This window comes from Drosophila takahashii, chromosome 3L (genome assembly GCF_030179915.1).
Source record: "Drosophila takahashii strain IR98-3 E-12201 chromosome 3L, DtakHiC1v2, whole genome shotgun sequence".
NCBI lineage: Eukaryota > Metazoa > Arthropoda > Insecta > Diptera > Drosophilidae > Drosophila > Drosophila takahashii.
In genome coordinates this window covers 24,102,904-24,128,208 of record NC_091680.1, presented here as the reverse complement: position 1 = coordinate 24,128,208, position 25,305 = coordinate 24,102,904, and the positions used below count along the sequence as shown (strand labels likewise).

Sequence of the window (25,305 nt, the reverse complement as noted above, 5' to 3'; positions counted from 1 at the left end):
AGCGAAAAAGTGGGAGGTGGCAGCGCCGCTTAGTGGTCGATGGTTTTTGGCCACTTTTATTTTTCGGGGGCGAAGTGTTAAAAGCCAGCACAAAAGGTAAATTTGTATTCATTCATACTATGATTTTCATGACAGATTGGCTAATAGATGTTTTTTTAAGCAACGTCTGCTCAGTCTAAGACATCAATGGTAAATACTATTTTGGAAAATATATTATTATATTTATAAAATAAAACATCTACAATCCTGGCCAGAACGCAATCAACTAAAACTAGATGTAATACAAATATTTACCTAAAATGCATTTTTTAGGAAAAATACTTATACTAACCGACTAAAAAAACCCACTTAATGTAGCTTAATTGGTTTTCTTTTCCAAATTTCCTTGTTCCCCTTTTTGTGTTAAATTTTCTATTTCAACCCATTGGAGCCATCTCTACCATTTTCCCATTACAACCAACTGTTGCTGAAGGTTTCTTTCATCCAACTGCAATGTGATGGAATCTAGTTTAATTTCCCGCACGCGTTAAGCCGATTTCCGCCTTGAGACCCACACACGAAATATAAATAAAAAAATCCCCCCAATTGCAATATGTGAATTTCGAGTTGCGATTTCAATACCTAGCCAGAGGGGGAAAAGAGGGGAAGAAGTGAAAATCGGTTGTGGCATCAATCAGGCTTTGATTTTCACATGTCAAATATCAGCGATGAACATAAATTCAAATCGCAAAAAAGAAAAACACAGTTGCCAACTTTCTAGCGGCAGCATTCTCATTCAAATGATTTCGAGCGTGATTTAAGCGATCCCCATGCGATCGGATCGGTTGGTCGGACGATCGATCGATCGAGATCTTGTTCTGCCGAGAGTCCAAAGGTTTCTCTCTATCGCCATCCTTCTCCGGCCGATCCTCCCCGTCTTCCTCGCGATTTTCAGTGAGTTATCGCCGCGACACAATCACTTGTCATAAACATTAATTGAGCGTGAAAATCGCCAGAGAGTAATCATAATAAAGATGGATCGCTTTCAATCGCAATCCGATCGCTTCCCCAAAAGAAAGAGAAAGACTGGAGACTGTAGACTGAAGATTGGAGAGAGGAGAATTAGGGGGGCTGGACGAGGGAGAATCGGCCTTTGGCACCCCATTAAAAAAGGCGAAATTGGGTCAGAATGCCGTCTGCTCTTTTTCTCCTTTCATCCTGTTTCGGCTTTTTGTCTGTGGATCGTGTGTGGATCGCATGTCGCTGGCTTTTTACTTTCAATTGTGACCTGCTTTGATCGATCGAACGATCAATGCATGCCTTTTGATCATAATCGATGATGTTGCCAAAAAAAAAAAAAAACATATTTTTATATATGGAAGCATGTGAATGCACTGGGAAAACTTTTGTTATTGACAACTGACTTTAAACCAAACCCTTTATGTCCTCAATCAGTGACATTTTAAAGCTACGATCAAACCACGAAATTATTTTAACGAAATTGTCCAAGTTAGAAATGACTCATTGCAAACAAATTTTCAATTAAAATACTGTGTTATATACTTTTACGGACATATTTTTTTGTTGTTTTAGATAATCTTATTGATAGATCTTCATTTAAATGAGCGGTCCTTATATAATAACCTCTAAGAGATGTAGTATTATTTAATTAATAAATTTAACTTGAAATTTGTTACTTTTGGAATTTATTTTAAATATTTAAGTAATTATTATCAAGCTTACTTTTTACTAAGCATATATTTAAATGGAAATGTGGGTACAAAGATGAATTTATTAATGAATCCACAATGAAGATTTAATTTAAAAATTGTGAAATTAAAATATCGTTTTTCCCGGTGCAAGCTTTCAAGTGTTCCTTGAACTGGGTCGAAATTTCTCTGGCATTTGTTTCCTTCCTGCTGCCCACTCTCACCCCCTGGTCCATCTTAATCGAGCCTCCTTCAATATCTTTTATTTTTCTCCGTTTGTGATGTCTATTTTTGAGTATTTCCTTTCGCAGAGAAGCTGCGCCCACTCGATGGCCACATGTTGCATATGAAATTTATGCAAATCAGCGTACAAGGCGAAGAAGCTGCCAATAAGCCAAGCATAAATTACATTACCAAGATCCTTTCGGCCGCGTATTAGCATATAACCTGAACGGGTAGTTATACCCGTTACTCGTAGAGTAAAAGGGTATACTAGATTCGTGCAAAAGTATGTAACAGCTAGAAGGAAGCGTTTCCGACCCCATAAAGTATATATATTCTTGATCAGGGTCACTAGCCGAGTCGATCTAGCCATGTCCGTCTGTCCGTCTGTCCGTCTGTCCGTCTGTATGAACGCTGAGATCTCAGAAACTACAAAAGCTAGAAGGTTGAGATTTCCCACACATATTCTTTGGCTTCCTACGCAGCGCAAGTTTATTTTAGCCGAGCGCCACGCCCCCTCTAACGCCCACAATCGCCCACTAACGATTTTAAAATGGGTCCTGCGCCCACATCTTTAAAGATTTCCTAGAAGTATAAATGCAATTTTGTTGTGTATATTTATACCTATCGAAATGTAGAAGACATTTTTCAAATCGGACCATTCATTAAAAAGTTATACGCTTTATAAATTGTCAACATATATCTATCTCCCTCGCACTCCCTTTAGCTGAGTTACGATTATTAGTCGGGACACCAACCCGACACAGCGTTCGCACTCCCTTTAGCTGAGTAACGGGTATTAGATAGTCGGGACACCAACCCGACTATAGCGTTCTCTCTTGTTTCGATTTGGATCCGCCAGTTCCACCAGCAAATGTCTTCATCGCGATCTCTCCCCCAAAGCCCCTTCCCCCGTTTAATTTTCTCGTTCTGCAGTGTCTGTCATTTTTGCCTGACACAATTACCGCAGCCTCTCTGCATTTTATGAAACAATTCAAAATCTTCTCAGGCTTCTGAAGAGTCTTCTCTGACAGAGGAGAGCAGTCTTCCAGTCGTCTGCTCTCATTAGCCGTCAGTCGCGAGACATTATTAGGATGGTTCATATTTTTGCGATTATTAGTTTGCTTCTGAGTGTGGGAAATTTAGCTGAAACGCAAAATGAAGTGTGCAAAAGACACTAGAAATGTTTGAAATTCTTCTGAGGCACTTTAGGGCCTTTCTTTGCCCCACTCTACCCGGAAGTTTGTTGGCTCAAGTGCTGAAAATAGGTAAATCATAGCCCTCTAATTCATGATTAGCAGGTACTATTCGTGCAACGGTTCTTCCATTTAATTATCACAGTTTTCTGCCCGTAATTAGCGGTTGCAATGGAAGCAGTGTTCCGAAAAAGAAGAGTAATGGGTCTGCCTGCATTTGCATATAACTATTTTCGTTGTTAAGGTCTTTAATGTGGTTTAGACCTAAAAAAAACGTAAAACTGTAAAAATAACAGGCTTGATTTTAAAGATGTATCTTTGTATTAATACAAGAAGTATTTTCTTTTTGAAAATTAATCGTATTAAATTTTATTCGAATTTGTTTAGTAAATATCATTGTTTGTAATAATGTTGCCAGCAACATGTTGCGATATCACAGAAACATTTCCTCAGCAACATAAACTTTACACCGAAAAATACCTGATCTTAAATGATGATTTGATTTACATACTTACATTTATAATTTAAAAATAAAAAAAATTTAATTGCAAATTTCGATAGTCTACGAAAAATTATGACATTGAAACTCCTTCAGTAAATGACTCATCACAGTTAGACCTTTTTTTTGAGTGTACTCAACCTGTTTTCAACATGTTGATCGAGACTTGGCTCGTGCTCTGCACTCTCTCTCTCTTTCTTCCTCTCTATTCTCTACCGCTATTAAGCCGGCTAACCGGCTTTTCTCTCTTTTTCTCTCACGCTCAATGTTTACCTGTGTTTACCTGCAGTTTGCAGATCTCCATTGCGATCTTCGCGGCTTCATCGCTCCAAAATTACTCACTGCTTTTCATTCCGTCGCTGCAGCTCCGTGTTTACAGACGTCGAACTGTCGCTTTTCCGCGTGCGTTTTCCATTTCCCGCTGTGAGAATTTTCACTTTAGCCGCAAGTATTTATGGAATTCGCAAGTGCACAATTAGAAAAGATCGCATCTCGAAAAAGGAATTTATGAAGACATCAAAACTAGAACGAAAAACTAGTGCAAACAGCATCAAATGGAACTTTAATTACATACAAAAAAAAATTCGAATAAAAAAGTTTCTTTATGAGTAGTTTACAAAAATAAATTTAATATTGTGTTTCCTGGATAAAATGGAATAATTATCCAATACTTATAAAACAAATTATATATCTTTGGCGTAAGTTTCTGTAAATAATAATATTATCTTAATCTTAATTCATTTTAGAAATGTTTACTCAAGGATTTGACATTAGTTAACATTGTTTTTTTTACCAGATGTTGTTCCATTTATCAGCTTCAGATCAATATGATCGTATCTCCTAAATTAAATGCAAATTTTAGTAATTAAAGCAAAATAAAACCGTTCAGCGCTCGTTGATTAATATTTGGCCTACGTTTTTATACCCGTTACTCGTAGAGTAAAAGGGTATACTAGATTCGTGCAAAAGTATGTAACAGGTAGAAGGAAGCGTTTCCGACCCCATAAAGTATATATATTCTTGATCAGGATCACTAGCCGAGTCGATCGAGCCATGTCCGTCTGTCCGTCTGTCCGTCTGTCTGTCTGTCCGTCTGTCCGTATGAACGCTGAGATCTCGGAAACTATAGAAGCTAGAAGATTGGCATTTTGCATGCAGATTCTAGGAATTCCTACGCAGCGCAAGTTTGTTTCAAAATGGTGCCACGCCCCCTCTAACGCCCACCATCGCTTATATACGATTTTAAAAATTTTAATATTTTGGAAAAGTAAAAATGCAGTTTTATTGTGTTTATCAATACCTATCGAAATGTAGAAGAAATTTTTCAAATCGGACCATTCGTTAAAAAGTTATGCGTGATCAACGTTTTCTATCTCTATCTCCATCTCCCTCGCACTCCCTTTACCTGAGTAACGGGTATCTGATAGTCGGGGCACCCGACTATAACGTTCCCTCTTGTTGATTAATCAAATGTTAATCCATATATTATCTCCCGATCGATAAGATCCGATCTATAGATAGCGATTTTACGCCTCAATGAAATGGAAGTTATATTAACATAAAAACCACACTTTGCCATGTGAATTTATGAATATTTTCGCCTGCGTTTATGTGTTTCATTAAATTCCAAACCATTTATTTTGTTAAATTTTTGCGTGGGCGTCGGTATTTGTGTTGTTATCTGATTTATGTGTGACAGGCGGCCGACAAAAGTTGACCGATAATTTGAAATTAACAACGGCTATGGAAAAATTCCCCGGCCAAAAGAAAAAAAGGTCCAAAACAATGTTGACCTCGTTTTAAAAGGAAAGACACCACAAGAAATAACTGCAATTACGCAAGTGACGTAACGCAGCGGACATAAGTGTAAGTGTATGGCAATGGCACACGACACAGAAGAAAAGGAGAAAAAGAGAAAGACGCGACAATAAAGCAATTAAAATGTCATTGAAGTGGCCGAGAGGGAAATGGGTTATAAAAACGGATATGAAGGCATAGATACAGATACAGATTCAGCATAAAGATATGGAACGAAGGCCTTTAAATCATAAAAACTTTTTTCGGCAGTGGGTGGGTAACTGCAATTGTCGGGAAATTAGAGCTTACGATGGGGAACTTGAAAAAGTTGGGGGAAAAAATAAAAGTCGGCATCGTTTGAACGGTCAAAGGTACTAAATAAACTGAAAAAGAAAAAAAGGGGGGAGGGGGCAGGTAAAATAGCGCGAGTTGATCAAATTTTCCACTGACAATATTTCCTTTTCTTTCCTGGTTTGACTTTGGTCAAACTGTTGGAGTAAATATTTGCATAAAGTTGAGTTGTTTGCTCGTCACTTGATGTTCCGTTTCACTTGCCCTTTGCCCTCCCGCTCGCACTTTGTTTTTGGTGCCCGAGATTGCATTTCCCGATTGCTGATTCGGTTATCCAACCGTTTCCATCTGTTTTCCGAGTTTCCCCCGACCCCCTTCCCTTGCACTTGCACCATTCTTCTCGTGTTTGCTGTGATTTGAGAAATGTTGTGAGAAGTACAAACAGCGATAGATGGATAAACAGATAGGTGGATGTTTGGAATTCGTGTGCACAATTGAGTCCCTGTTCAATTCGAGATTGTGCTGAAGATTTTGTCAAAGGATAATGGAATGATTGAATGCTGCTTGGCATTACATTCACTGAGATATATTGCTTGAGTAAATTTGAATGGGCTCAAACGGCTCAATTTAAATTTAATTTTAAATGTAAGCCAACAGAATTCATCCAAAAAGAACAATTTTGGAGAGCAGTCAAACCCAAACGTTTGTATTGGCAAATATTTTTTAATTTAAATATATTTAGATTCAATGAACAAGTTCAACTCCTTGTAAATTAACTGTCATCAATTTCAATATCTAAATGTAATAAAAAAAAAAACTGTTCCCATTTTCCATGTCTGGCCTGTTTCCATTTTTCAATTTCAAAGAAATATCCTGTCTGCGCTATAAAACACTTCCAAACCAGAAATCAACCGCATAAAATAAATACTGACCGTAGCAATTCTATAGAAATATCCCCCGAAAAAAGAGAGACAGCTCAATATTTTGACAGCTCCAACGGAACCCGAACTCGGACCAAAAAAAAAAACAGGGGAAAGAAAACTGCATGGCAAACAATGGCAAACAATTTTTATGCATTTATGCAAAAAGCAAACAGTGCACCCAAACCCAACCCCCTTAACCCCTGTTCGCCCACTTGTGGGCAGCTGTCAGAAAAGTCACACCAGAATTCTCTGTTTCCCTCAGACTCTTTCTCACTATGTGCTGCTGTCAAAGAACTGACGTACGGAATTATTTATGTGTGGCAGACAAACAAAGGAGAAATATTTTTAAAAAATACAAAATAAAGATATGTAATGGAATAACAAGTTAAAGAGACGGTATGGTAGTTGAGTAGGATTTTTAATATATAACTCACTATCGATCTGCCTTTTTAGTTTAGTTTGATATATTAAAAAACATTTTATGAAAGATATCCCATCTATAGCACCTTTAAAACACCGATTTCTTTGTAATACTCCACATTCTACTTTTGTGTTTAAAGGTTTGCTTCTAGGCTACGGCTCAAAGCCGACGACCTTCAGCAAAGTTTCAAACCGCAGCTAATTTGAAGACCAGTGATTATTTCATGCTTTTCTCTCCTCCACTTGTGCCCCTCAGTTTGTAAGTTTACTTTTCATAATTACCGCACATTAAAGCCCAAGTGTGTGGCTAAAGATGGAAAAGAGTATGGTGGGGGTATGAGTATCTTTTTTGCCGTATTCCATCTACAGCTACGGCTACTGAATCTCGAAGATTAAACTACGCCTGAATTCGCCACGGTGACGCCTCGATTCCCTTTTTGGTCTGGCGCTTCTTTAGCTGGTCATTCACTCTTTTGGGGAAGGGGTTTACTGAGTGGATAGAGTGGGTTGGGGAAAATAGGGGGCGGTTAACTCCGTCTGCCTGTTTAGAATTTTTAATTGCAAAAACCTCTCTTCCAGCGCCGCACAGAGTTGCACTTTGCACAATTGACTCACTGACTGACATAATAGAAATGTCAAACGAGGCGCGCCGCTGATTTGACAGCTCCGCAAGGGGATCGAAAGAGACGGGAGATACTATGGGGCGATGGAAAACGAAAGAGACAGAGTCTGACGGGGCTGTTTGTTTGTTTGTTTGCATTCGTTTTAATTGATTTTAATTGTTGTTGATTAGAGTCAGAGTCGCAAGTCGGAGTCTGGGATTTATCCTCTGCTGGGGATCAGTATGCACAGGGATTTATAGCAGGAATTAACGGAACTGGAGGTATATGGAAATCACCGCACTCAGAAAATGGTTTTCTAACGAGATGTTTTAGATAATAAATTACACGTTCATCGTAAATTAAATTAAATCTCGGGGACTATATATAATCGAAAAACTAGACCCAATAGAAATGGTTAAATATATTCGGAGTAAAAACTTTTGAATATTTTAAAATAAGAGAGAATTCTCCCAGCGTGTCCCAAATTTGTCCAATCAATTTGTTGACATTTTCACTTAAAGCTCCCCTTGTCGAGTCAATGACCACAATAACAACAACAGCAAAGGTCAAAGAAAATATCTTTGAAATTGTTTCCAATACTTCAAGTGCAGAAACGAGTTCTGCTGCTTTGATTTTTGTATTTTGTAACTTCTTAAAGAGAGTCATAGAACTCCCCGACCCATGTCAATGGTCAGTTCGGTGTGTTATCCATCATTAGACTCAATTTGTTAGCCAGTCTACGCCTTAAACATGACCAAGCAAATAAAACAATAATTCGAACCCAACTCGATTCGGTTCTAACAGCATGACAAACGAAATCAGCAGAGAGAATGGTAAGGAAAAAGCAATGCATAATGCATTCATTATGGAAAATTACAAAACAAGAAAAACTGTCAACACCTCAGGGGAGTTGGGCTGAAAAAGCGGTGGAAACTGGAACCAGTAGCTACGAAAACAAACAGGCAGCGCGAAGCACTCGATAACCAGATCTCTCCGCAGTTATCCCATAAAAGGGACCCAACCTATATCTAGTATTTACTCAATCCCCAATTCCCACCAGTTCTTGAGTCCAGTCCCCAACTCCCCGTTCCACTCGAACTGTCAGAGCCAAATGTCAAAATGTTAGCTTTGTAATTAGCTTGATAGGAACATTTGACAATTTGCAACTGTCAGGGTGACATTTGGGCAGCCCGGCAGCCGAGGGTTAATGACACCCCCACCACACATGACAGCTCCAAAGTTTAAGTTAATTTTTCTTTCAGATAAATATTTTTATAATTTTACTTGGCCTATGCTTGTATCCCTTGTCTCGAGTCGTTCGATCAGCCTTGAAGTTATTCGAAATGTTATTTTCTGCGTTTGCCATTTGTGGTATCGTATTTCTGGTGGCAAAATGTCAAAACTATTTATAGTTGAGGTATGCGTTTCGAGAGCTTTGATATTGACTCGGATTGCGCTACTTGAAAAATAAATCAAAAATAAATTGGACAGCTAAATATGACATGAGTTTTGTTTCCTCAAAAGCAAAGTCGGTCAGAAGACTAATGAAGTTCATTTAACTTTTGAGTACATTTATGGTTGGTAAAACGTACGTACACTCAAAATAAAATTAACCCTAAAGTCAAGAAAATCGCCCTACTTTTGTCTTCAAGACAAGCTCGCCCTAAATTTTAGGGTCAAATTTTTCTATATTTTTGATTTTTTTTGACGTCATATTTCTAAATTTTAGGGTAATTTTACTAAATTTAAGGGCAAAAATTTCTAAAAAGTAGGAAATTTTCCTAAAAAATAGAAATTAAAAACAAAACAAAAAAACATGTTCAATCATGATTTTTTTTTGTATATACGTTTATATTATGTACTCCTCCCTATATACATATGCAGGCGTTGTGTGTCTTGTATATTGTGAATGTTAAAGGTTATGTATTTATTATTATGTATTTGCGCTTGGATTTCTTATCTAACCAAAGCCAAATGTGGTTGTAAATGTGGACTACGGGACTGCGGAAGATTGGGAATGTAGAAATTATGATTAGTTAATATTTTATGTTCATGAAAAAAACTTACAATTTTTTACTTGTCCGTCGTGAGAATCGAACCCGGGTCTCCCGCGCGAGGAGCGAATGGCCTACATACTGGGCCATTGTAGCACTTAAACTTGCTGTGGCAAACCGAGCATTGTATGTAAAGGGTCAAGCGGAGAATACATTTGAAAACTAATTGCATAATTTTGACCATTCGCGTTTTACTTATTTACATACATATATACTTATGTATATATTTATGCTATCGCAATTTATATTTTGTGTAGTATATAGTAAATAGCTAAATATAAACCAAATTAATTTCGGTTTACCGCTTGCCATCAATAAAAAAAGGAATAAAAAAAAGTAAAAAAATAAATAAAAATAAAATAAAATAAATTAAAAAAAATAAAATAACATTAAAAAAAAAAGTTAAAAAATTTTGCTCTGGGACTCGAACCCGCGTCGATTCGATTGCTAACCAAGTGCTTTAACGGTCTGCGCCACGAGTACAGCTGGCCGGCAGCTGACAAGTTCTGGCATTGAACATTTTGGTGTGCCAGAGCATGTGAAAACAACTATTTCTATTTTTTAGAAAAACTTTCTACTTTTTAGGAAATGTTTATATTATTTAGGGTTAGCTTAATTTTAGGGTTAGGACACTCATTTTTAGAAAAGGTGTTGCCAATATATTTTATTATTTTCGTTTGCCTTTCTATTTTTCAGAAAATAATTTCTAATTTTAAGGGCATTTTTTCTAGATTTTAGGGTGATTTTAGTTCATGGTAACCATTTTCTACATTTAAGAAAAACTTCCTGGATTTAAGGAAAACTTTCTTGACTTAAGAAAAATTTCCTTAGATTTAGAAATAACTTTCTTGTATTAAGAAAAAAGAAATTTTAATGGCGATTTTCTAAAATTTAGGGTTAAATTTATTTTGAGTGTACCTAAAAATAATTAAAAATTCGAAAATGTTTACTTAATTAATTTTTGTTAAAGATAATATTAATTTTTAATTGGCAATCGACGTTCAATAATAATAAAGAATCAATAAACTTTAATTTTACTTAAAAATTATTCAAGCTTAAAATATTGATATATACCCACTCTGATGTAAGCAAACCAAAATCAATGGTATTTACCTCTGAAAAGTTCATTCAAATCAAAAATGCAGTTTAATCAAAGGTACAACACCCTGCCACGAAATATCGTTTATCCAAAAGTGAAAGTTTCCCCCCAAGAATATCTCGAACTGCTGTCTTTGGGGCATCTTTAACACCTCCGGAATGGACATCATTTGGGAATGATAGATCATTAAAATGAGCTTTTCTCCCTGTTTTCCGTTGCTCATTTTGTGGGAGTCAGTCACGACCTTCGCTTTTTGGACTGGTCGCCGCAGCTGCCAACTGGGAAAGTCATAAGTTGAAAGGTCGTGTGAATGACGGGAAAAGTGTTTAGGCAAAAACCCAGAAAAAGGGAAAATAAACTGCATCAAGCTTCGTGTAAAGTTCCCAAAAAAGGTTGATTAAGGTTTTTACCCCACCCATTTATTTTGTAACTGGTAGAATTGTGAGCAGGAAATGATTAATGTTTTTTTTTGGGTGGGATGTGACAAAGTTGGCTGGTAATCTTTTTATTGTTTGGGGGATAGGTTGTGTAAGATCATTTAGAATGTTTTACAGTCGGCTGAGCCGGATGGAAATGATAAGGCGAAATTAACTGATTGGAGAAAATAGGGTCGAATAGGGTTTTTTTAAGTTCTCACTTTAAATAGATATTTTTAAAATTATAATAACTTAAAATAACATTTTTCCCACTCTTAAATATATTATTCTTTCATGTTAAAGAAAGTTGTTTGACACCCTTGTCTGTCTGTATCACTTTTATAGATGCCCTTCTGAGTTCTGGGAATACCTAAATAATTCTTCATAGAAAACTAAGATGGAATCAAATATTTTTCTCCACAATTCCTTTCTCAAATGTCATAACGGTTCTGCATTTTCCAGTCCTCTATCCCCAATATCGATTCTTCCATCAAATATTTGACATGAGCTGACGAAAAGCATTTCCAAGATTGACTTCCACCTCCCTCGAACAATCACTTAACGGTATTTGTGGGGAGAAGAAGAAAAGTGTTCTCTATGCAAACTAAGTGCCCCCAAAAGCCCCAACCCTAACCCACCCATTCCCCCCTTTAACCTCACAAAGGCGGCAAGACCAAAAACGCACCCATCAAAAGGCGTTACAAATTTTGATTTCTTTTGAAAACCAGCGACGCCTGGCCAGAAAGAGAAAGAAGCCGAAGAAAGGAAACTAGAGGGGGGTAGAACGATGGGTTATAGGAAAAGAGGGCGAAAGGTGCTGAGCCAAAGAAAAATATCAATTACAGCATAATTACGTGTGACGCAGAGAAGAATTCTGACATAAAATGATTGATTTGAGGGGTGAAATAGAAGAGAAAAGCTTCCTCCTAGCGTTCTTCTGAACTTTTGACACATCGAGGAAAATCATTTTCGTTTGTCATCGTACACTCAAAATAAATTTAACCCTAAATTTTAGAAAATCGCCATTAAAATTTCTTTTTTCTAAATACAAGAAAGTTATTTCTAAATCTAAGGAAATTTTTCTTAAGTCAAGAAAGTTTTCCTTAAATCCAGGAAGTTTTTCTTAAATGTAGAAAATGGTTACCATGAACTAAAATCACCCTAAAATCTAGAAAAGATACCCTTAAAATTAGAAATTATTTTCTGAAAAATAGAAAGGCAAACGAAAATAATAAAATATTTTGGCAACACCTTTTCTAAAAATGAGTGCCCTAACCCTAAAATTAAGCTAACCCTAAATAATAGAAACATTTTCTAAAAAGTAGAAAGTTTTTCTAAAAAATAGAAATAGTTGTTTTCACATGCTCTGGCACACCAAAATGTTCAATGCCAGAACTTGTCAGCTGCCGGGCGGCTGTACTTGTAGCGCAGACGGTTAAAGCGCTTGGTTAGAAATCGAATCGACCCTGGTTCGAGTCCCATAGCAAACTATTTTTTACCTTTTTTTTTATTTTTTTTGTATTTTTTTTTTAAATTTTTATTTTTTACTCTTTTTTTTATTCCTTTTTTTTATTGATGGCAAGCGGTAAACCGAAAATAATTTGGTTTATATTCAGCTATATACTATATACTACACATAATATAAATTGCGTTAGCATAAATATATACATATGTATATACGTATGTAAATAAGTAAAACGCGAATGGTCAAAATTATGCAATTAGTATTCAAATGTGTTGTCCGCTTCACCCTTTACATACATTGCTCGGTTTGCCACAGCAAGTTTAAGTGCTACAATGGCCCAGTATGTAGGCCATTCGCTCCTCGCGCGGGAGACCCGGGTTCGATTCTCACGACGGACAAGTAAAAAATTGTAAGTTTTTTTCATGAACATAAAATATTAACTAATCATAATTTCTACATTCCCAATCTTCCGCAGTCCCGTAGTCCACATTTACAACCACATTTGGCTTTGGTTAGATAAGAAATCCAAGCGCAAATACATAATAATAAATACATAACCTTTAACATTCACAATATACAAGACACACAACGCCTGCATATGTATATAGGGAGGAGTACATAATATAAACGTATATACAAAAAAAAAATCATGATTGAACATGTTTTTTTGTTTTGTTTTTAATTTCTATTTTTTAGGAAAATTTCCTACTTTTTAGAAATTTTTGCCCTTAAATTTAGTAAAATTACCCTAAAATTTAGAAATATGACGTCAAAAAAATCAAAAATATAGAAAAATGTGACCCTAAAATTTAGGGCGAGCTTGTCTTGAAGACAAAAGTAGGGCGATTTCCTTGACTTTAGGGTTAATTTTATTTTGAGTGTATAATTTAGATTTAAACGTTACCAACTCCCCCTATTTAGACATGTCTTTTCTTCAAAACTCCCTCTCTCACTTTAATGGACCCAAGCAACGGTAAAATATCGTTTTGAAGGAAAAATGGGAGGGGATAACGATTGTCAAACAAGAAAAGATCTTTTGCTTGTAATTGCATATTAAACAGCAGTTAACCAAAAGTTATAGCTGTCTCCCTCGCGCAATCTTCTCTTGTTGAATTCTCCCCGGCTAGCAATTCTTCACACATTTTTCCCTTTCCCATCCGCACTCTTCGCCATCTTTCTTCCTCAATGTCAATGCTGTGACCTTTGTTAAGCATTTTGTTTGCTTTTGCTTGAGGAATCTTTTTTATTTTCGCCATCTCCCTCGCCCACAGTCCCCCCATCTTTTTCTGATTCTTCAAGTACCGTTGTAATTGTTTGCTGAAGCTTCTCTTTTTTAAGAGAAAATCAATTGCATTGTTGCTGCAGCAGCATTTCTTGTTGCTGCTGTTAAATAACATTGCGCAATTTTTATTCAAACAGCCGAAAGGAGTAGAAGAAGCTCCACAAAAAAAGATTTATAGAAAGTTGGCAAACGAAAAAACTAGAGGGTGAGGTGGGGATCACTCAATGATGAACGTTTTTTTGTTTGTTCGCTGCTTAAGTTGAGTTTTTTTCGAGTTTTTTGTTAAGTTTATTTTTTGTGGGATGCTGATGTAAAAAGATTTGTAATGGATGGGCTGGAAAATGTATGCGGTGAGGTTTGGTAAGGTCCGTTAGGGTTGTTGCGGGAAGTTCACGGACAGCTGAAGATATTGGCCGTCAATTAATGCGGTTTAAAGGTTGAAATAGATTTGCGTATAACAATTGGATTCATTTATTTAGCTAAAAATTATTTTATTTAGCCAAAGAAAAGATAAATTGCAATACAACAACAAAACAAAACATAAATTTTTGGTCTTCCATTTCATGCAAACAGAAAACGAGATCTCCAATAAAATCTTCAAAAATCTCTCAAGTGCCAAGTCAAATACTTGATGAATAATGAAAATATTGAGCCGGATGAAAGGCAACGAAATAAACCAATTCAAATAAAACGGAAGTCGAATAAAATCAATAAAGCATCAATAGGTAAAAGTGAGGCAAAGTTTAATAAACTTTCCTAACTGTCTTATTTTGGTACTCCTTAGCCAAGTTGTGGGTGAGTGGACCTCGATGCATATTTTATTAGCTGTAAATTTTATTAATGTGGCCATAAATCGAGGAGAAGCAAACCCGAAACAAGATGCAAACAAATCCCAAACTCGGTTTCCGAAGGGGGGAGTTGCAGTTGCAATATGGCCGCAATGTGTGGCAACTGAGGACATTTGGATTTGGGCAGTATGTCGTCGCCGTTTTTCAGGCAAATGGTAAAGATTTGTAGTGCCTCGGAGGGGTTGGTAGGGGGTGGTGCTTCGTGGTGAAGCGTTGAAAAGAAATACACGAGCGTTAAATTTATTTAAGCCAAAGATAAGGCACGCTAAGCCATGGCCAAAAGGAGTGAAGGCAAATCCAAGTGCACCGGGGAAAAATTAAGTATGAGATAATGTTAAATCTGTCGACGATTTAGTAAAGTTAAACCATTCCTTGTAAATATTTTTCAATCTTAGCTTTCAACTAATTAGATTTCATTAAAGTTTGAGAAAGAAATCAAGGACCAGTTTATAAAGCCGAGTCTTAGTACAAATTCTAAAAATATTTTAATGAAAATCAATATATAATTTGGCTTTAGCTTCGGCAGTCCAGTAAAATTTTCTCTCAGCGCAGCTTTGACCACCACTAAAAAAAGTGCCTATTGCATATATGCATAAAACACAATCCAGTATAGCAGTGGATAGATCGGAAAAAGGGGCTGTGGGCTCGGGGACCCGTACTCCTGCTGTGTGTGTTTCTATATCTTTTCTCGAAGTGTGTGTGCTTGTGGGGACAACAAGTTTCCCGCAGCAGCGACAGGAACTAAATCACGTGTTGTTGTTTTTGTTGTATCTTCTAACTTGACTTTGGCCAAGTCATGACGACAGGTTCAAGATCTTGCTGTGCAACTTTAAAGGAGATCGACGGGTGGGACGGGGGGCCTGCAGAAATCGGCGAGTATGGGGAGTTTCGAACAGATCGTCAGGCTGCTTAGCAGCGGCTTACACATGTTTGTTTTGTCTTCCTCTGTCTTTTGTTGCAACTTACCGTTAGTTAGATGTATGCAACAAGGAGAAGAAGCCGAAGAAATCTCGTTGCATGTGGCGGGTTTTTTAGTTTTTGCTTTCCCGATCGCCTGAAATAATATCTAATAATGCATATAATTTTCACATGCACAGCGAATCGCCAAGAAAGAGGAGGATCACTGGATGAGTGGTCCGAGGAGGGGACAGGAACTCTCGTAACGCGGCAGGGGATTCGATATCATTAAATATTATGATCAAATATTGCTGAGCGGCATTTTGAACTGAATTAGCCTCGATAGGGGATCAGCGAAATGCCGCCATTTGTGGGATATACAAAAACCAGGGGGGGACCGTCGTGGAGAGTATCTTATAAATAGCGATAATATTCAGCTTTAGTGCCATCGATATCGTGGCGAGAGGAAAAGCAAGGCGATGATGAGCATCTCTTACAGATTGACGCTCGGCTTAAATATCGATACTTAGAACTTCATCTTGGAGTAAGAGAGACGTTACTGAACTCAGAAATTGATCAAAGATTAAAAAAAATTGCATAATTTTAGATGATATAATAGAAAAGAAACTGAAAAAAATTAAGAAGAAGATAATTAGGTAAACAAGAATATTTCATTTTTAACTTTTAGATATATGTAAAGAAATTTTTATTAGGAAAATTAGGAACAAAATAATTATTAATTCAAAAACATAATTCATATTTTCTTTTAGTAAATTATATAGAGTAGCTGAGTTGCACACATTTGAATTGTTGTTTATTTGAATTAGTTAGGAATTTATTAGATTCGGGAAACCACATAGCCCAATAACTATTTTTAGAATTTTCAGCAGAACAAGCTACATCATTCTCTCTCTTTCAATTATGATATTATGGCGTGACAGCTTCATATAAAGAGTAACTCCAAGTTCCTTTCTCCGAATTTATTCTCCAATTTTCGGTACAATTTTCACTTCACAGAAGTAGAGCTTTAAAATTTCGGTGTGTTAAAATTAAATGAATTCAGCACATGCAAAGACAGCATCCGCGAGCTCAACAAACTGAAAAATGAAAAAGTTCACAAACAAAAAAAGCGAATAAAAATTGCCACCAATCTCGTCCAGCGCCGTTGCTAATGTTAAGTAATTAATTACAAACAAATGCTGAAAGAAATTTCGAATTTATTTTCACTGCCGTCCAACCGTGGCCCGCATTATTTATTTATTTAAAAAATATTAAAATAAATTGCACTCAATTCACGAAAACAAAGCGGCAGACAAATTTTTGGCAATGGAAAAGGTAGAGAAAAAGACAAAGTGGGGAAAAAAGAAAGTGACTGAAGGGTTTTCAATTGTATAACACTCGCCGTTAGATTGATAAATTGTCAATAATTAAAGCAGCGGCGATCAAATTGATGAGCTGATCCGAAGACGAGTCGCGCTGTGAGTTTTTTTTTTGGTTGAGGTACAGCTCTTCATTTTGATTGATTTCAATGGGGTTTCATGGCTGGAGTTATGTAACGTGTGGGCCCGAGAAACATTTATAGGATAAGAGAAATTAAAAATAAATTTATTGGAATTTTTGCAATTGCAATCGTTGCCGCACCCATTGAATTTCAGGCTCAACTTGAGCACAATCTCATGAGTAATCAGCAAACACAAAGAAAAAGAGCTGTGGAAAAGGGAACTCAATAAAAGGAATTTTCTCTTATCGGTATAGAAGTTCTAGCCCCGATCTCTGCCCCCTTCCTTTCAAGTTATCTTATTCTAGGTCCAAGTGGGCGCCTACAGACTCTTCGTCCTAGCCCTTATCCACGGAAAATCCAACGTGGATCCAAAGGACAAGTGACGTTTTCCTATAGATTGGGTCTGTAAGTGGGAAATAAACATTGGATAGCCATCCAATGCGAAATATAGATTGGTAGGGATATTAAAAATTAACGACGGTAATATAATAATAAAAAAAAAAATTTTATCTAACATTAATAAATTGAATTTAATTTTAAACTTTCATTTATTTCTTTTCAGGTAATTTAAACAACAAACTTCCGAAATGCTTAGAATTAACCGTTACAGGGGTAAGTTAATAAAATGAACATAGAAGTATGCGCAGTAGATCCATTTCCAAAAGCCAGGTTACATTTCTACCTTGCTTTTTATAGAAACCACACCTTAAACATTCAGCCACCTTAGTTTTTTCATCACTTCGCTGTTCAAAAAAAAGAAATTCCTAGACACGCAACAGGTAAAAAAAAGAAGAGAGCACGCTATCAATTTAACAGCATCTGTCTATGATGCATGGGATCGAATTCCCCGCTCGACTTCGATCCTCTGCAGATTCTTCTCCTCTCCCACCCACACACTATTGAGGGATTTTTGCAACTTGTCCTAGGCAGCATTTTTCCAGGGAACCTGCATGTACACACACACACGTAAATAGCGAGCGCTGTCTATTTATAGGATTCTCTGATCCTCAGCCCCGCGATTTCTTTCTCATTCCTCCGATCAGACGTTACACTGAAAAGAAGGGTCTGATCAATGACTAAAAAATATGGAAACCCTAACTCAAAATGAAAAAGTTGATTAAAAATATATATTTTTATACCCGTTACTCGTAGAGTAAAAGGGTATATTAGATTCGTGCAAAAGTATGTAACAGGTAGAAGGAAGCGTTTCCGACCCTATAAACTATATATATTCTTGATCGGGATCACTAGCCGAGTCGATCTAGCCATGTCCGTCTGTCCGTCTGTCTGTCCGTCTGTCTGCCTGTCTGTCTGTCTGTCTGTCTGTCTGTCTGTCTGTCTGTCTGTCTGTCTGTCTGTATGAACGCTGAGATCTCGGAAACTATAAAAGCTAGAAGATTGACATTTTGCATGCAGATTCTAGGAATTCCTACGCAGCGCAAGTTTGTTTCAAAAGGGTGCCACGCCCCCTCTAACGCCCACAATCGCGTATATACGATTTTAAAAATTTCAATATTTTGGAAAAGTAAAAATGCAGTTTTATTGTGTTTATCAATACCTATCGAAATGTAGAAGAAATTTTTTAAATCGGACCATTCGTTAAAAAGTTACGGCGGATCAAAGTTTTTCTCCATCTCTTTCGCACTCCCTTTAGCTGAGTAACGGGTATCTGATTGTCGGGGCACCCGACTATAGCGTTCTCTCTTGTTAGAAATATTTTTACTCTTAAACGTTAAATAGGAGTTTAATATATTTTTGATTTCTCCAAGCATAACCAATTTTTGTTTCGCGTTTTAATTTATATTTATTAAATGGACTCCAAATTAAATCATTTTTCTTCAAGATAATATATTTTTTTTTACTTCAACTTTTTCTCCTCTCTGCTTTTATTTTACTACTTACGTTCCTTGGTTCCATTTTCTATTAGCCCATTAATTACCGATGGTCCACAAATCAATCAAATACTTTGTATATTTCAGCATGACAGTAAACTTTTTATAAAACTTAGCAGAATGTTGAATTTGTAATCCTAAAAGATACAAAATTTTAATAAACTGTTTACCCGATATTAGTATGGCGTTCCGGGGCATTTTTGCTGCAAACCAACAGGCAAGAAACTAAAAGCAGCAAATTTATAAACTTTCCGCGCTTTTTAATTTTTGCTTGTAAAATAATTAAGCTGAAAATAATGAAACTTAATCCCAGCCACAGGCAGCGAAAAAATGAGAGTGGGAGAGCTTTAACTGGGTTGCCTCAATAACCGCTGGGCGGGATTAACACGCTTTTTTCGCCTTTTTCGTGGCCATGTCCCGCGGCATTTTAAACAGTAGCCGAAAAGAAGGTAAACACAAAAAAAAACAAGAGGGAACGTTATAGTCGGATGCCCCGACTATCAGATACCCGTTACTCAGGTAAAGGGAGTGCGAGGGAGATGGAGATAGAGATAGAAAACGTTGATCACGCATAACTTTTTAACGAATGGTCCGATTTGAAAAATTTCTTCTACATTTCGATAGGTATTGATAAACACAATAAAACTGCATTTTTACTTTTCCAAAATATTAAAATTTTTAAAATCGTATATAAGCGATGGTGGGCGTTAGAGGGGGCGTGGCACCATTTTGAAACAAACTTGCGCTGCGTAGGAATTCCTAGAATCTGCATGCAAAATGCCAATCTTCTAGCTTCTATAGTTTCCGAGATCTCAGCGTTCATACGGACAGACGGACAGACAGACAGACGGACAGACGGACAGACGGACATGGCTAGATCGACTCGGCTAGTGATCCTGATCAAGAATATATATACTTTATGGGGTCGGAAACGCTTCCTTCTACCTGTTACATACTTTTGCACGAATACAATATACCCTTTTACTCTACGAGTAACGGGTATAAACACAATAACCATGGCGATTCTCCTTCCATAAGTATGCAGCTACGGCTACTGTGAAAATGCCTTCACACGGAAAAAAATAATTACCTTGGCATCAGCAGGACAAATTAATGTGCCACTACTTAAGCTGCGCTTTAAGCCGCTTTCCGTGGCATCCCACTTGAGCTTTTCCAGTTGCCAGTCCTCACAAGGCTACTTTGTAACTTATTCCATGGCAATTTGTCGTGTGCTTGGCAGACATCGCAGGAAGAGTATTGTATGGTCTTTTGTTTAATTCGTGTTTAAAATGTAGTTATTGTGAAAGTTCAACATTCGTTATGATTTACAAGAAAATAAGTATAAGTATAAAAAGTGTTTACTCGAAAAATCTTTTTTTTTTACCAGCATCGTAGCAAATTAGATCTTTAAATTCTAAATAAATATCATAATGCAATAAAGTCTTGTATTTTAAAGAGCTATAATTTCCATAAACTATTCACGTGCCACATAATTATAATTTCACCAGCAGTTGTGCACATAGCATTCTGTTACCAAAACACCTTTTGGCCATATAACATTACATCATGTTGAGTAAGCTGTTACGCTAACATACCCCCGTCACTGAGAGGCTGGAACGTCCTTCCCTGATTTTGGGGCGTGGGGCGGGGCATACGTTTTAATTAGCCCCGAGGTGATGGGCATGTTACCTTTCATTGCCCCAAAGCTTGTCAAAAGTGCAAACAAGTTTCCGACAGCTAAAACTCTGATTGCCTCCCCTTTTCTCCAGAAACTCCCACAATGATTAGCCATATTTAAGATGAAACCGAAACTGAAAACACCATTTACAAGGATGAGTAGTCACAAAACTCGTGTTTGTATCACTTTCCTCATTGGTTTCCTACTTTTTCCGCTGCATGAAAATGCAATAAAAACCATTGATGAAGAAACGAAGAAGACAAGTCGACAGTGAAAATAAAATGATTTAAAATGAATCGCAAACTTTGAACTCGGACTTGAATATTGGTAAAAATACAAGAAACAAGAAAAAAATTGCATCTTTTTGCATCTTTGAATTTATAGCTTTTTTCGCGTGGGCGACTTTGTTGTTGCTTTGCCTTTTTTATTGTGACTGTCGAGATTTCATAATAACACAGTCGGCTTTGTTTTGTTTGTTAACCTGAAAAGTGAAATGCATTTTCATTGGTTTTTTTCGGTGGGTGGCGAGGGGGAAAATTATCGCTTTATCACGATTCAAACGGTACCACTTTCTCAGCTTCATTTGTAGCAATAATTATGCAATTTGCTCTTCGTAGCTACGATTCAAAATCCGAGTCCAAATTCAAAGTTGGACCCGAGATCGGAGGCCCCTGCAATTGTTGCATTTCCTTCGTTCGCTCGGTCGTTTTCTTTTCGATTCGATTTGAAGACTCTGTGCATTATAATTTCTGTTGTTATTTATAATTGTTGGACATCTGAGCATTGTGGGTGCTTACTTTTCTCCACAAAACAAAAAAAAGGGGGGAGGGGACCGACAATAGTGGTTTGCATAGTTATCACTCTGTGGATATCTTATTTCGGGGTTGCTTTAACAAGGTAATTGTGAAGAAAGAAACGATTTGAGGCGATTTTTCGGTTATGACAAATTAATTGGCTGCAATTGTTTTGTCTGGATTCGAATCGAGAAAGTTATCGATGGGTTTATTGCACACAATTGGTGCAATATATATTCATCTGTGAATGCACTCATAAAAAAAAATCGAAGAATTTCCTTAAAATCTAGAAAATTCTTTCTTGAATTTTTGCCAAAGGCGACCTCACCTTTGTTTCAAGAAATGGTTTTTTTGAAAGGCACCATTAAAACAAGAAAAAATATTTCTTGTTTTAAGAAATTAAATTTCTTAAAACAAGAAAGGGTTTTTTAGAAAGCCACCATAAAAACAAGAAAAAATATTTTTAAAAACAAGAAAGGCGATTCTTGTTTCAAAGGTGGTTTGTTTCTTGTTTCAAGAAATTAAATTTCTTAAAACAAGAAAGGGTTTTTTAGAAAGGCACCTTTTAAACAAGAAAAATTCTTTCTTGTTTAAATTTCCTTTCAAGAAATTTTATTTCTTGATTTAAGAAATAATATATCTTGAAAGGAAGTTTTATATTAACACTGAAACCCTAAAAATAAAATTTAACTTCGATTATTCTATTGCATATTATATTTATTTACATTTAAAACATTAAACACTTAACATTTAAACATTTTTAAATAACACATAACATTTTGACTCAAGAAAACATTATTATTACCCAAGGTCTGTTGAACTTCATATGACCTAAGGTGATCCATTTTCTTCGCCTTTCCTCATCTATAAAAAAAGAGTTATTGGGATATCAATGATTTGTTTTTAGATAAACAACTTTTTTGAAATAATGTAATGTTAATAATAGCCAAAATACAAACACGTTGGACAGACGACCGAGAGAGCGGAGCAAGACAGGTAGAAATTGAAGGGTTGAAAATCGAATTTCAGAGAGAGAGAGTCACGGGAGAAACACGTACATACATACATATATATTTACATACAGTCCTTTGCGCGAAGGGAGACCGAATGAAAGCAGGGCAGATCGTGTCAGTTTTAAGAAGGAGTAGAGAGAAACGTCGCGACGCGTAGGTCAAGCGAGCGAGAGAGAGGAGCAGAATATGAAAGGGTTGAAAATCGGGTTTCAGATCGGGTGAGCCGCGTACATGCATAGATATTTACATGCATACATAAGTATGTCAAACAAATACAACATATTTTTCTTACCTTAGAAGGTTTTAAAACAAAATTACAGCTTCGACAAACAAATTATTTGGCTGATGCAACTGCAGGTATTTTCACTCTGAAAAATAAATAAAATGCGAGTAATAAGATAAAGTTATTATAGAACTGTACACCCACAAATTTATGTACAAATGTATGTATGTACGTAGCTCTTAGCTAAAAAACAATTCACCTAAATTGGTATACGCTTGGTAAAGAGATTTGAAATGTATCCTTTAATTACATACATACAATTGTACGCCCGCTATACAAAAAATTATATACATATTTACATACCTTTGAATATTCGGAAAAAGGCTTCACCTCTTATCCGCTTGAAAATCACGTCCATCACTCACGAATTTTTTTCACAACTGACGCTCGGGGGATCAGAGAAGTCGGTAGCCGGATAGTAGTCGGGCCGAGTAGGCCCTTCGTCCCACTTCGTTTTTCTTGTCGTTAACATTCGGCAGCCGAAGGAAGTCAATGGCTACTTTCCTATATTCTAGGGTCATTTCATTCATATATTCAAAGGTGATATTGTCCTAAAATACGTACAAAAATGTTTTGGCTGCGACGGCAAAACAGACATATGAGATTTTCATTTTTCTATTTTTAAGAAAAATTCTTTCTTGAATTTTTTCCATCAAGAAAGGTTTTCTGTATTCAAAGGCCAATTTTCTAATAACAAGAAATTTTTTTTCTATTTTCAAAGGTAGGCCGATTCAATGGCGAGATTTCCAAAATTTAGAAATTAATTTTTATGAGTGTGCAGATTAGGTGGTTTAGGGTAAAAGATGTAGTCAAAATTGGTTCGGTAATATTTATTATCTGGAAGGTAGGCAAACAAAAGGAGCATTTACTCGAGGATTATCGGTTTTTAGTTTGAAATTATGGATTTTGGTATTTTAAATTCACCCAATTATTTAAATATTTATTTTATTTATTATTTGATAGAAATAATAAATGTTACTAAATCTTAAAATGCAAGAAAAAATTCAAAAATATTGTACTGTAATATCTGCTACTGAGTCCCAGCATGCCTTCTTGCTGAATTATCCGGCATACAAAAATGCGAGTGTGACAAACCAAAGGCGATAAAAAGTCAGTGAAATCCGCAGAGGCACAAAAAATTCGTGTCAACGAAGTGTGTCACAAATTTGACCAAAATAACTCTTAACCCATTAACTTAAACTTTTCGTTCCGTATGATCTCCCATTGATTGCCCCGCAGACGAAATTTGATCGATCAGTCGGCTCGGTTGTTGTTGTCAAATATTTTTGCCAGCCGCAAGGCAAAACTCTTTCTTTTCTTTTCATTTCATTTCGTTTTTCACCGTCTGCCCCTTCTGCTTGCCGGCTATTATTTCTCCACATTTTTTCCATCACATTTTTTTGAGCCACTCGGTATGTGGACCACTGTAATTGGAGATGCGACGATGTCTGGAGCCCTTTACTTTGCTTCCTGATCAAAAATATATATATATGTACTTACGTATTTATTTTCCATAACGACAAAACGTGAATCGAATTGTTAGATAAATAGCGTAAGGTATTTGGCAACCTTCTTCCTGAAAAAGAGTTTTCGGTTCCGTCAACGAAAATTAAATTTAAACAATTTAATTTGCCAGCAATTTCATGTGCAAAGCAAAATTGTTGAATTGGCTTAATTAATTTGCCCAATTTTTTCGTGTTTTATAATTTTTTTTTTGCCAGGGGAACACATTTAAGTTGGTCAAGTCAATTGCCCAATTCCAAGCGGAGACCCAAGCCCAGTTAACAGGAAAAAAACCCAAAACAAACCTCGACAAGCCCTCAGATAAACGCCCACTCACCTTCCCTCTCTCTCTAACCGCATCGCCCCGTCTCTTTCCCTCGCCGTAGTTCCATTTGGTGCGACTAACTCACGCCTACGATTTTACAGCTCTCCGCTTGTTGTCTCGACTTAATTTGATAAGATTTATTTCGATCCGAGCGGAGAGTCGAAGAAAAGGCCAAGAAACCCAGCGAACATCGAACATTGAGAAATGTTTTCTGCCCTCAATAAATTGTAGGAGGAACGGAAAACAGTGACAAAAAAAAAGTTCAGACTAACCCCTTTTACCCTTTTAATAACGTCATATATTGCCCTTAATCGCTAAACTATAAAATTGCATTTAAAAACGAGACATTTCTCAATCTTTGTTATATTATCAAAAATAACATATTAATGCAATGATTAACGTAATATTCCGTTCTGCTCTAAGTTTAAAGTATTTTTCTCTGTGTATCGACAACATCGGGGCTAACATTTAAAAACAGTTGAAATAGAAATGTAAACGTTTGTCTGATAAATGGCCTAAACGGGCCTTGTTTCGGGTTCTCACTGAACACTCGAAATTGGAGAGTGTGGGTGATCTTTATTTTGTGTTTGTTTTGTTTTTGCCCGTTGGTGGGTGTA

General features: G+C 36.5%; 1 protein-coding gene and 2 long non-coding RNA genes across 7 annotated transcripts in view; 2 read left to right on the top strand and 1 right to left on the bottom strand.

The window, feature by feature from the left end:
- The window catches only part of bbg (big bang), a 138,891-nt gene that overhangs the window by 89,093 nt on the left and 24,493 nt on the right, over positions 1-25,305 (top strand). The window contains exons 1-2 of one of the 5 annotated variants that reach the window (XM_017138977.3): positions 3,961-4,303; positions 17,763-17,812. The exons of the other annotated variants lie outside the window; for them this stretch is intronic. Of the exons in view, the coding sequence (XP_016994466.2) occupies positions 17,788-17,812 (25 nt within the window). The 5' untranslated portion in view covers positions 3,961-4,303; positions 17,763-17,787. Of the gene's footprint in view, positions 1-3,960; positions 4,304-17,762; positions 17,813-25,305 lie in introns of those variants that run through there. 5 annotated transcript variants of the gene reach the window in all.
- LOC138913054 (uncharacterized) lies at positions 12,836-13,341 on the top strand. Its single transcript, XR_011418629.1, has 2 exons — positions 12,836-13,081; positions 13,148-13,341. It is a non-coding gene; the product is annotated as an uncharacterized lncRNA (long non-coding RNA).
- On the bottom strand, positions 22,281-23,404 carry LOC138913053 (uncharacterized). The gene is made up of 3 exons (XR_011418627.1): positions 23,164-23,404; positions 22,870-22,945; positions 22,281-22,428 (listed from the first exon to the last, which is right to left on the bottom strand). It is a non-coding gene; the product is annotated as an uncharacterized lncRNA (long non-coding RNA).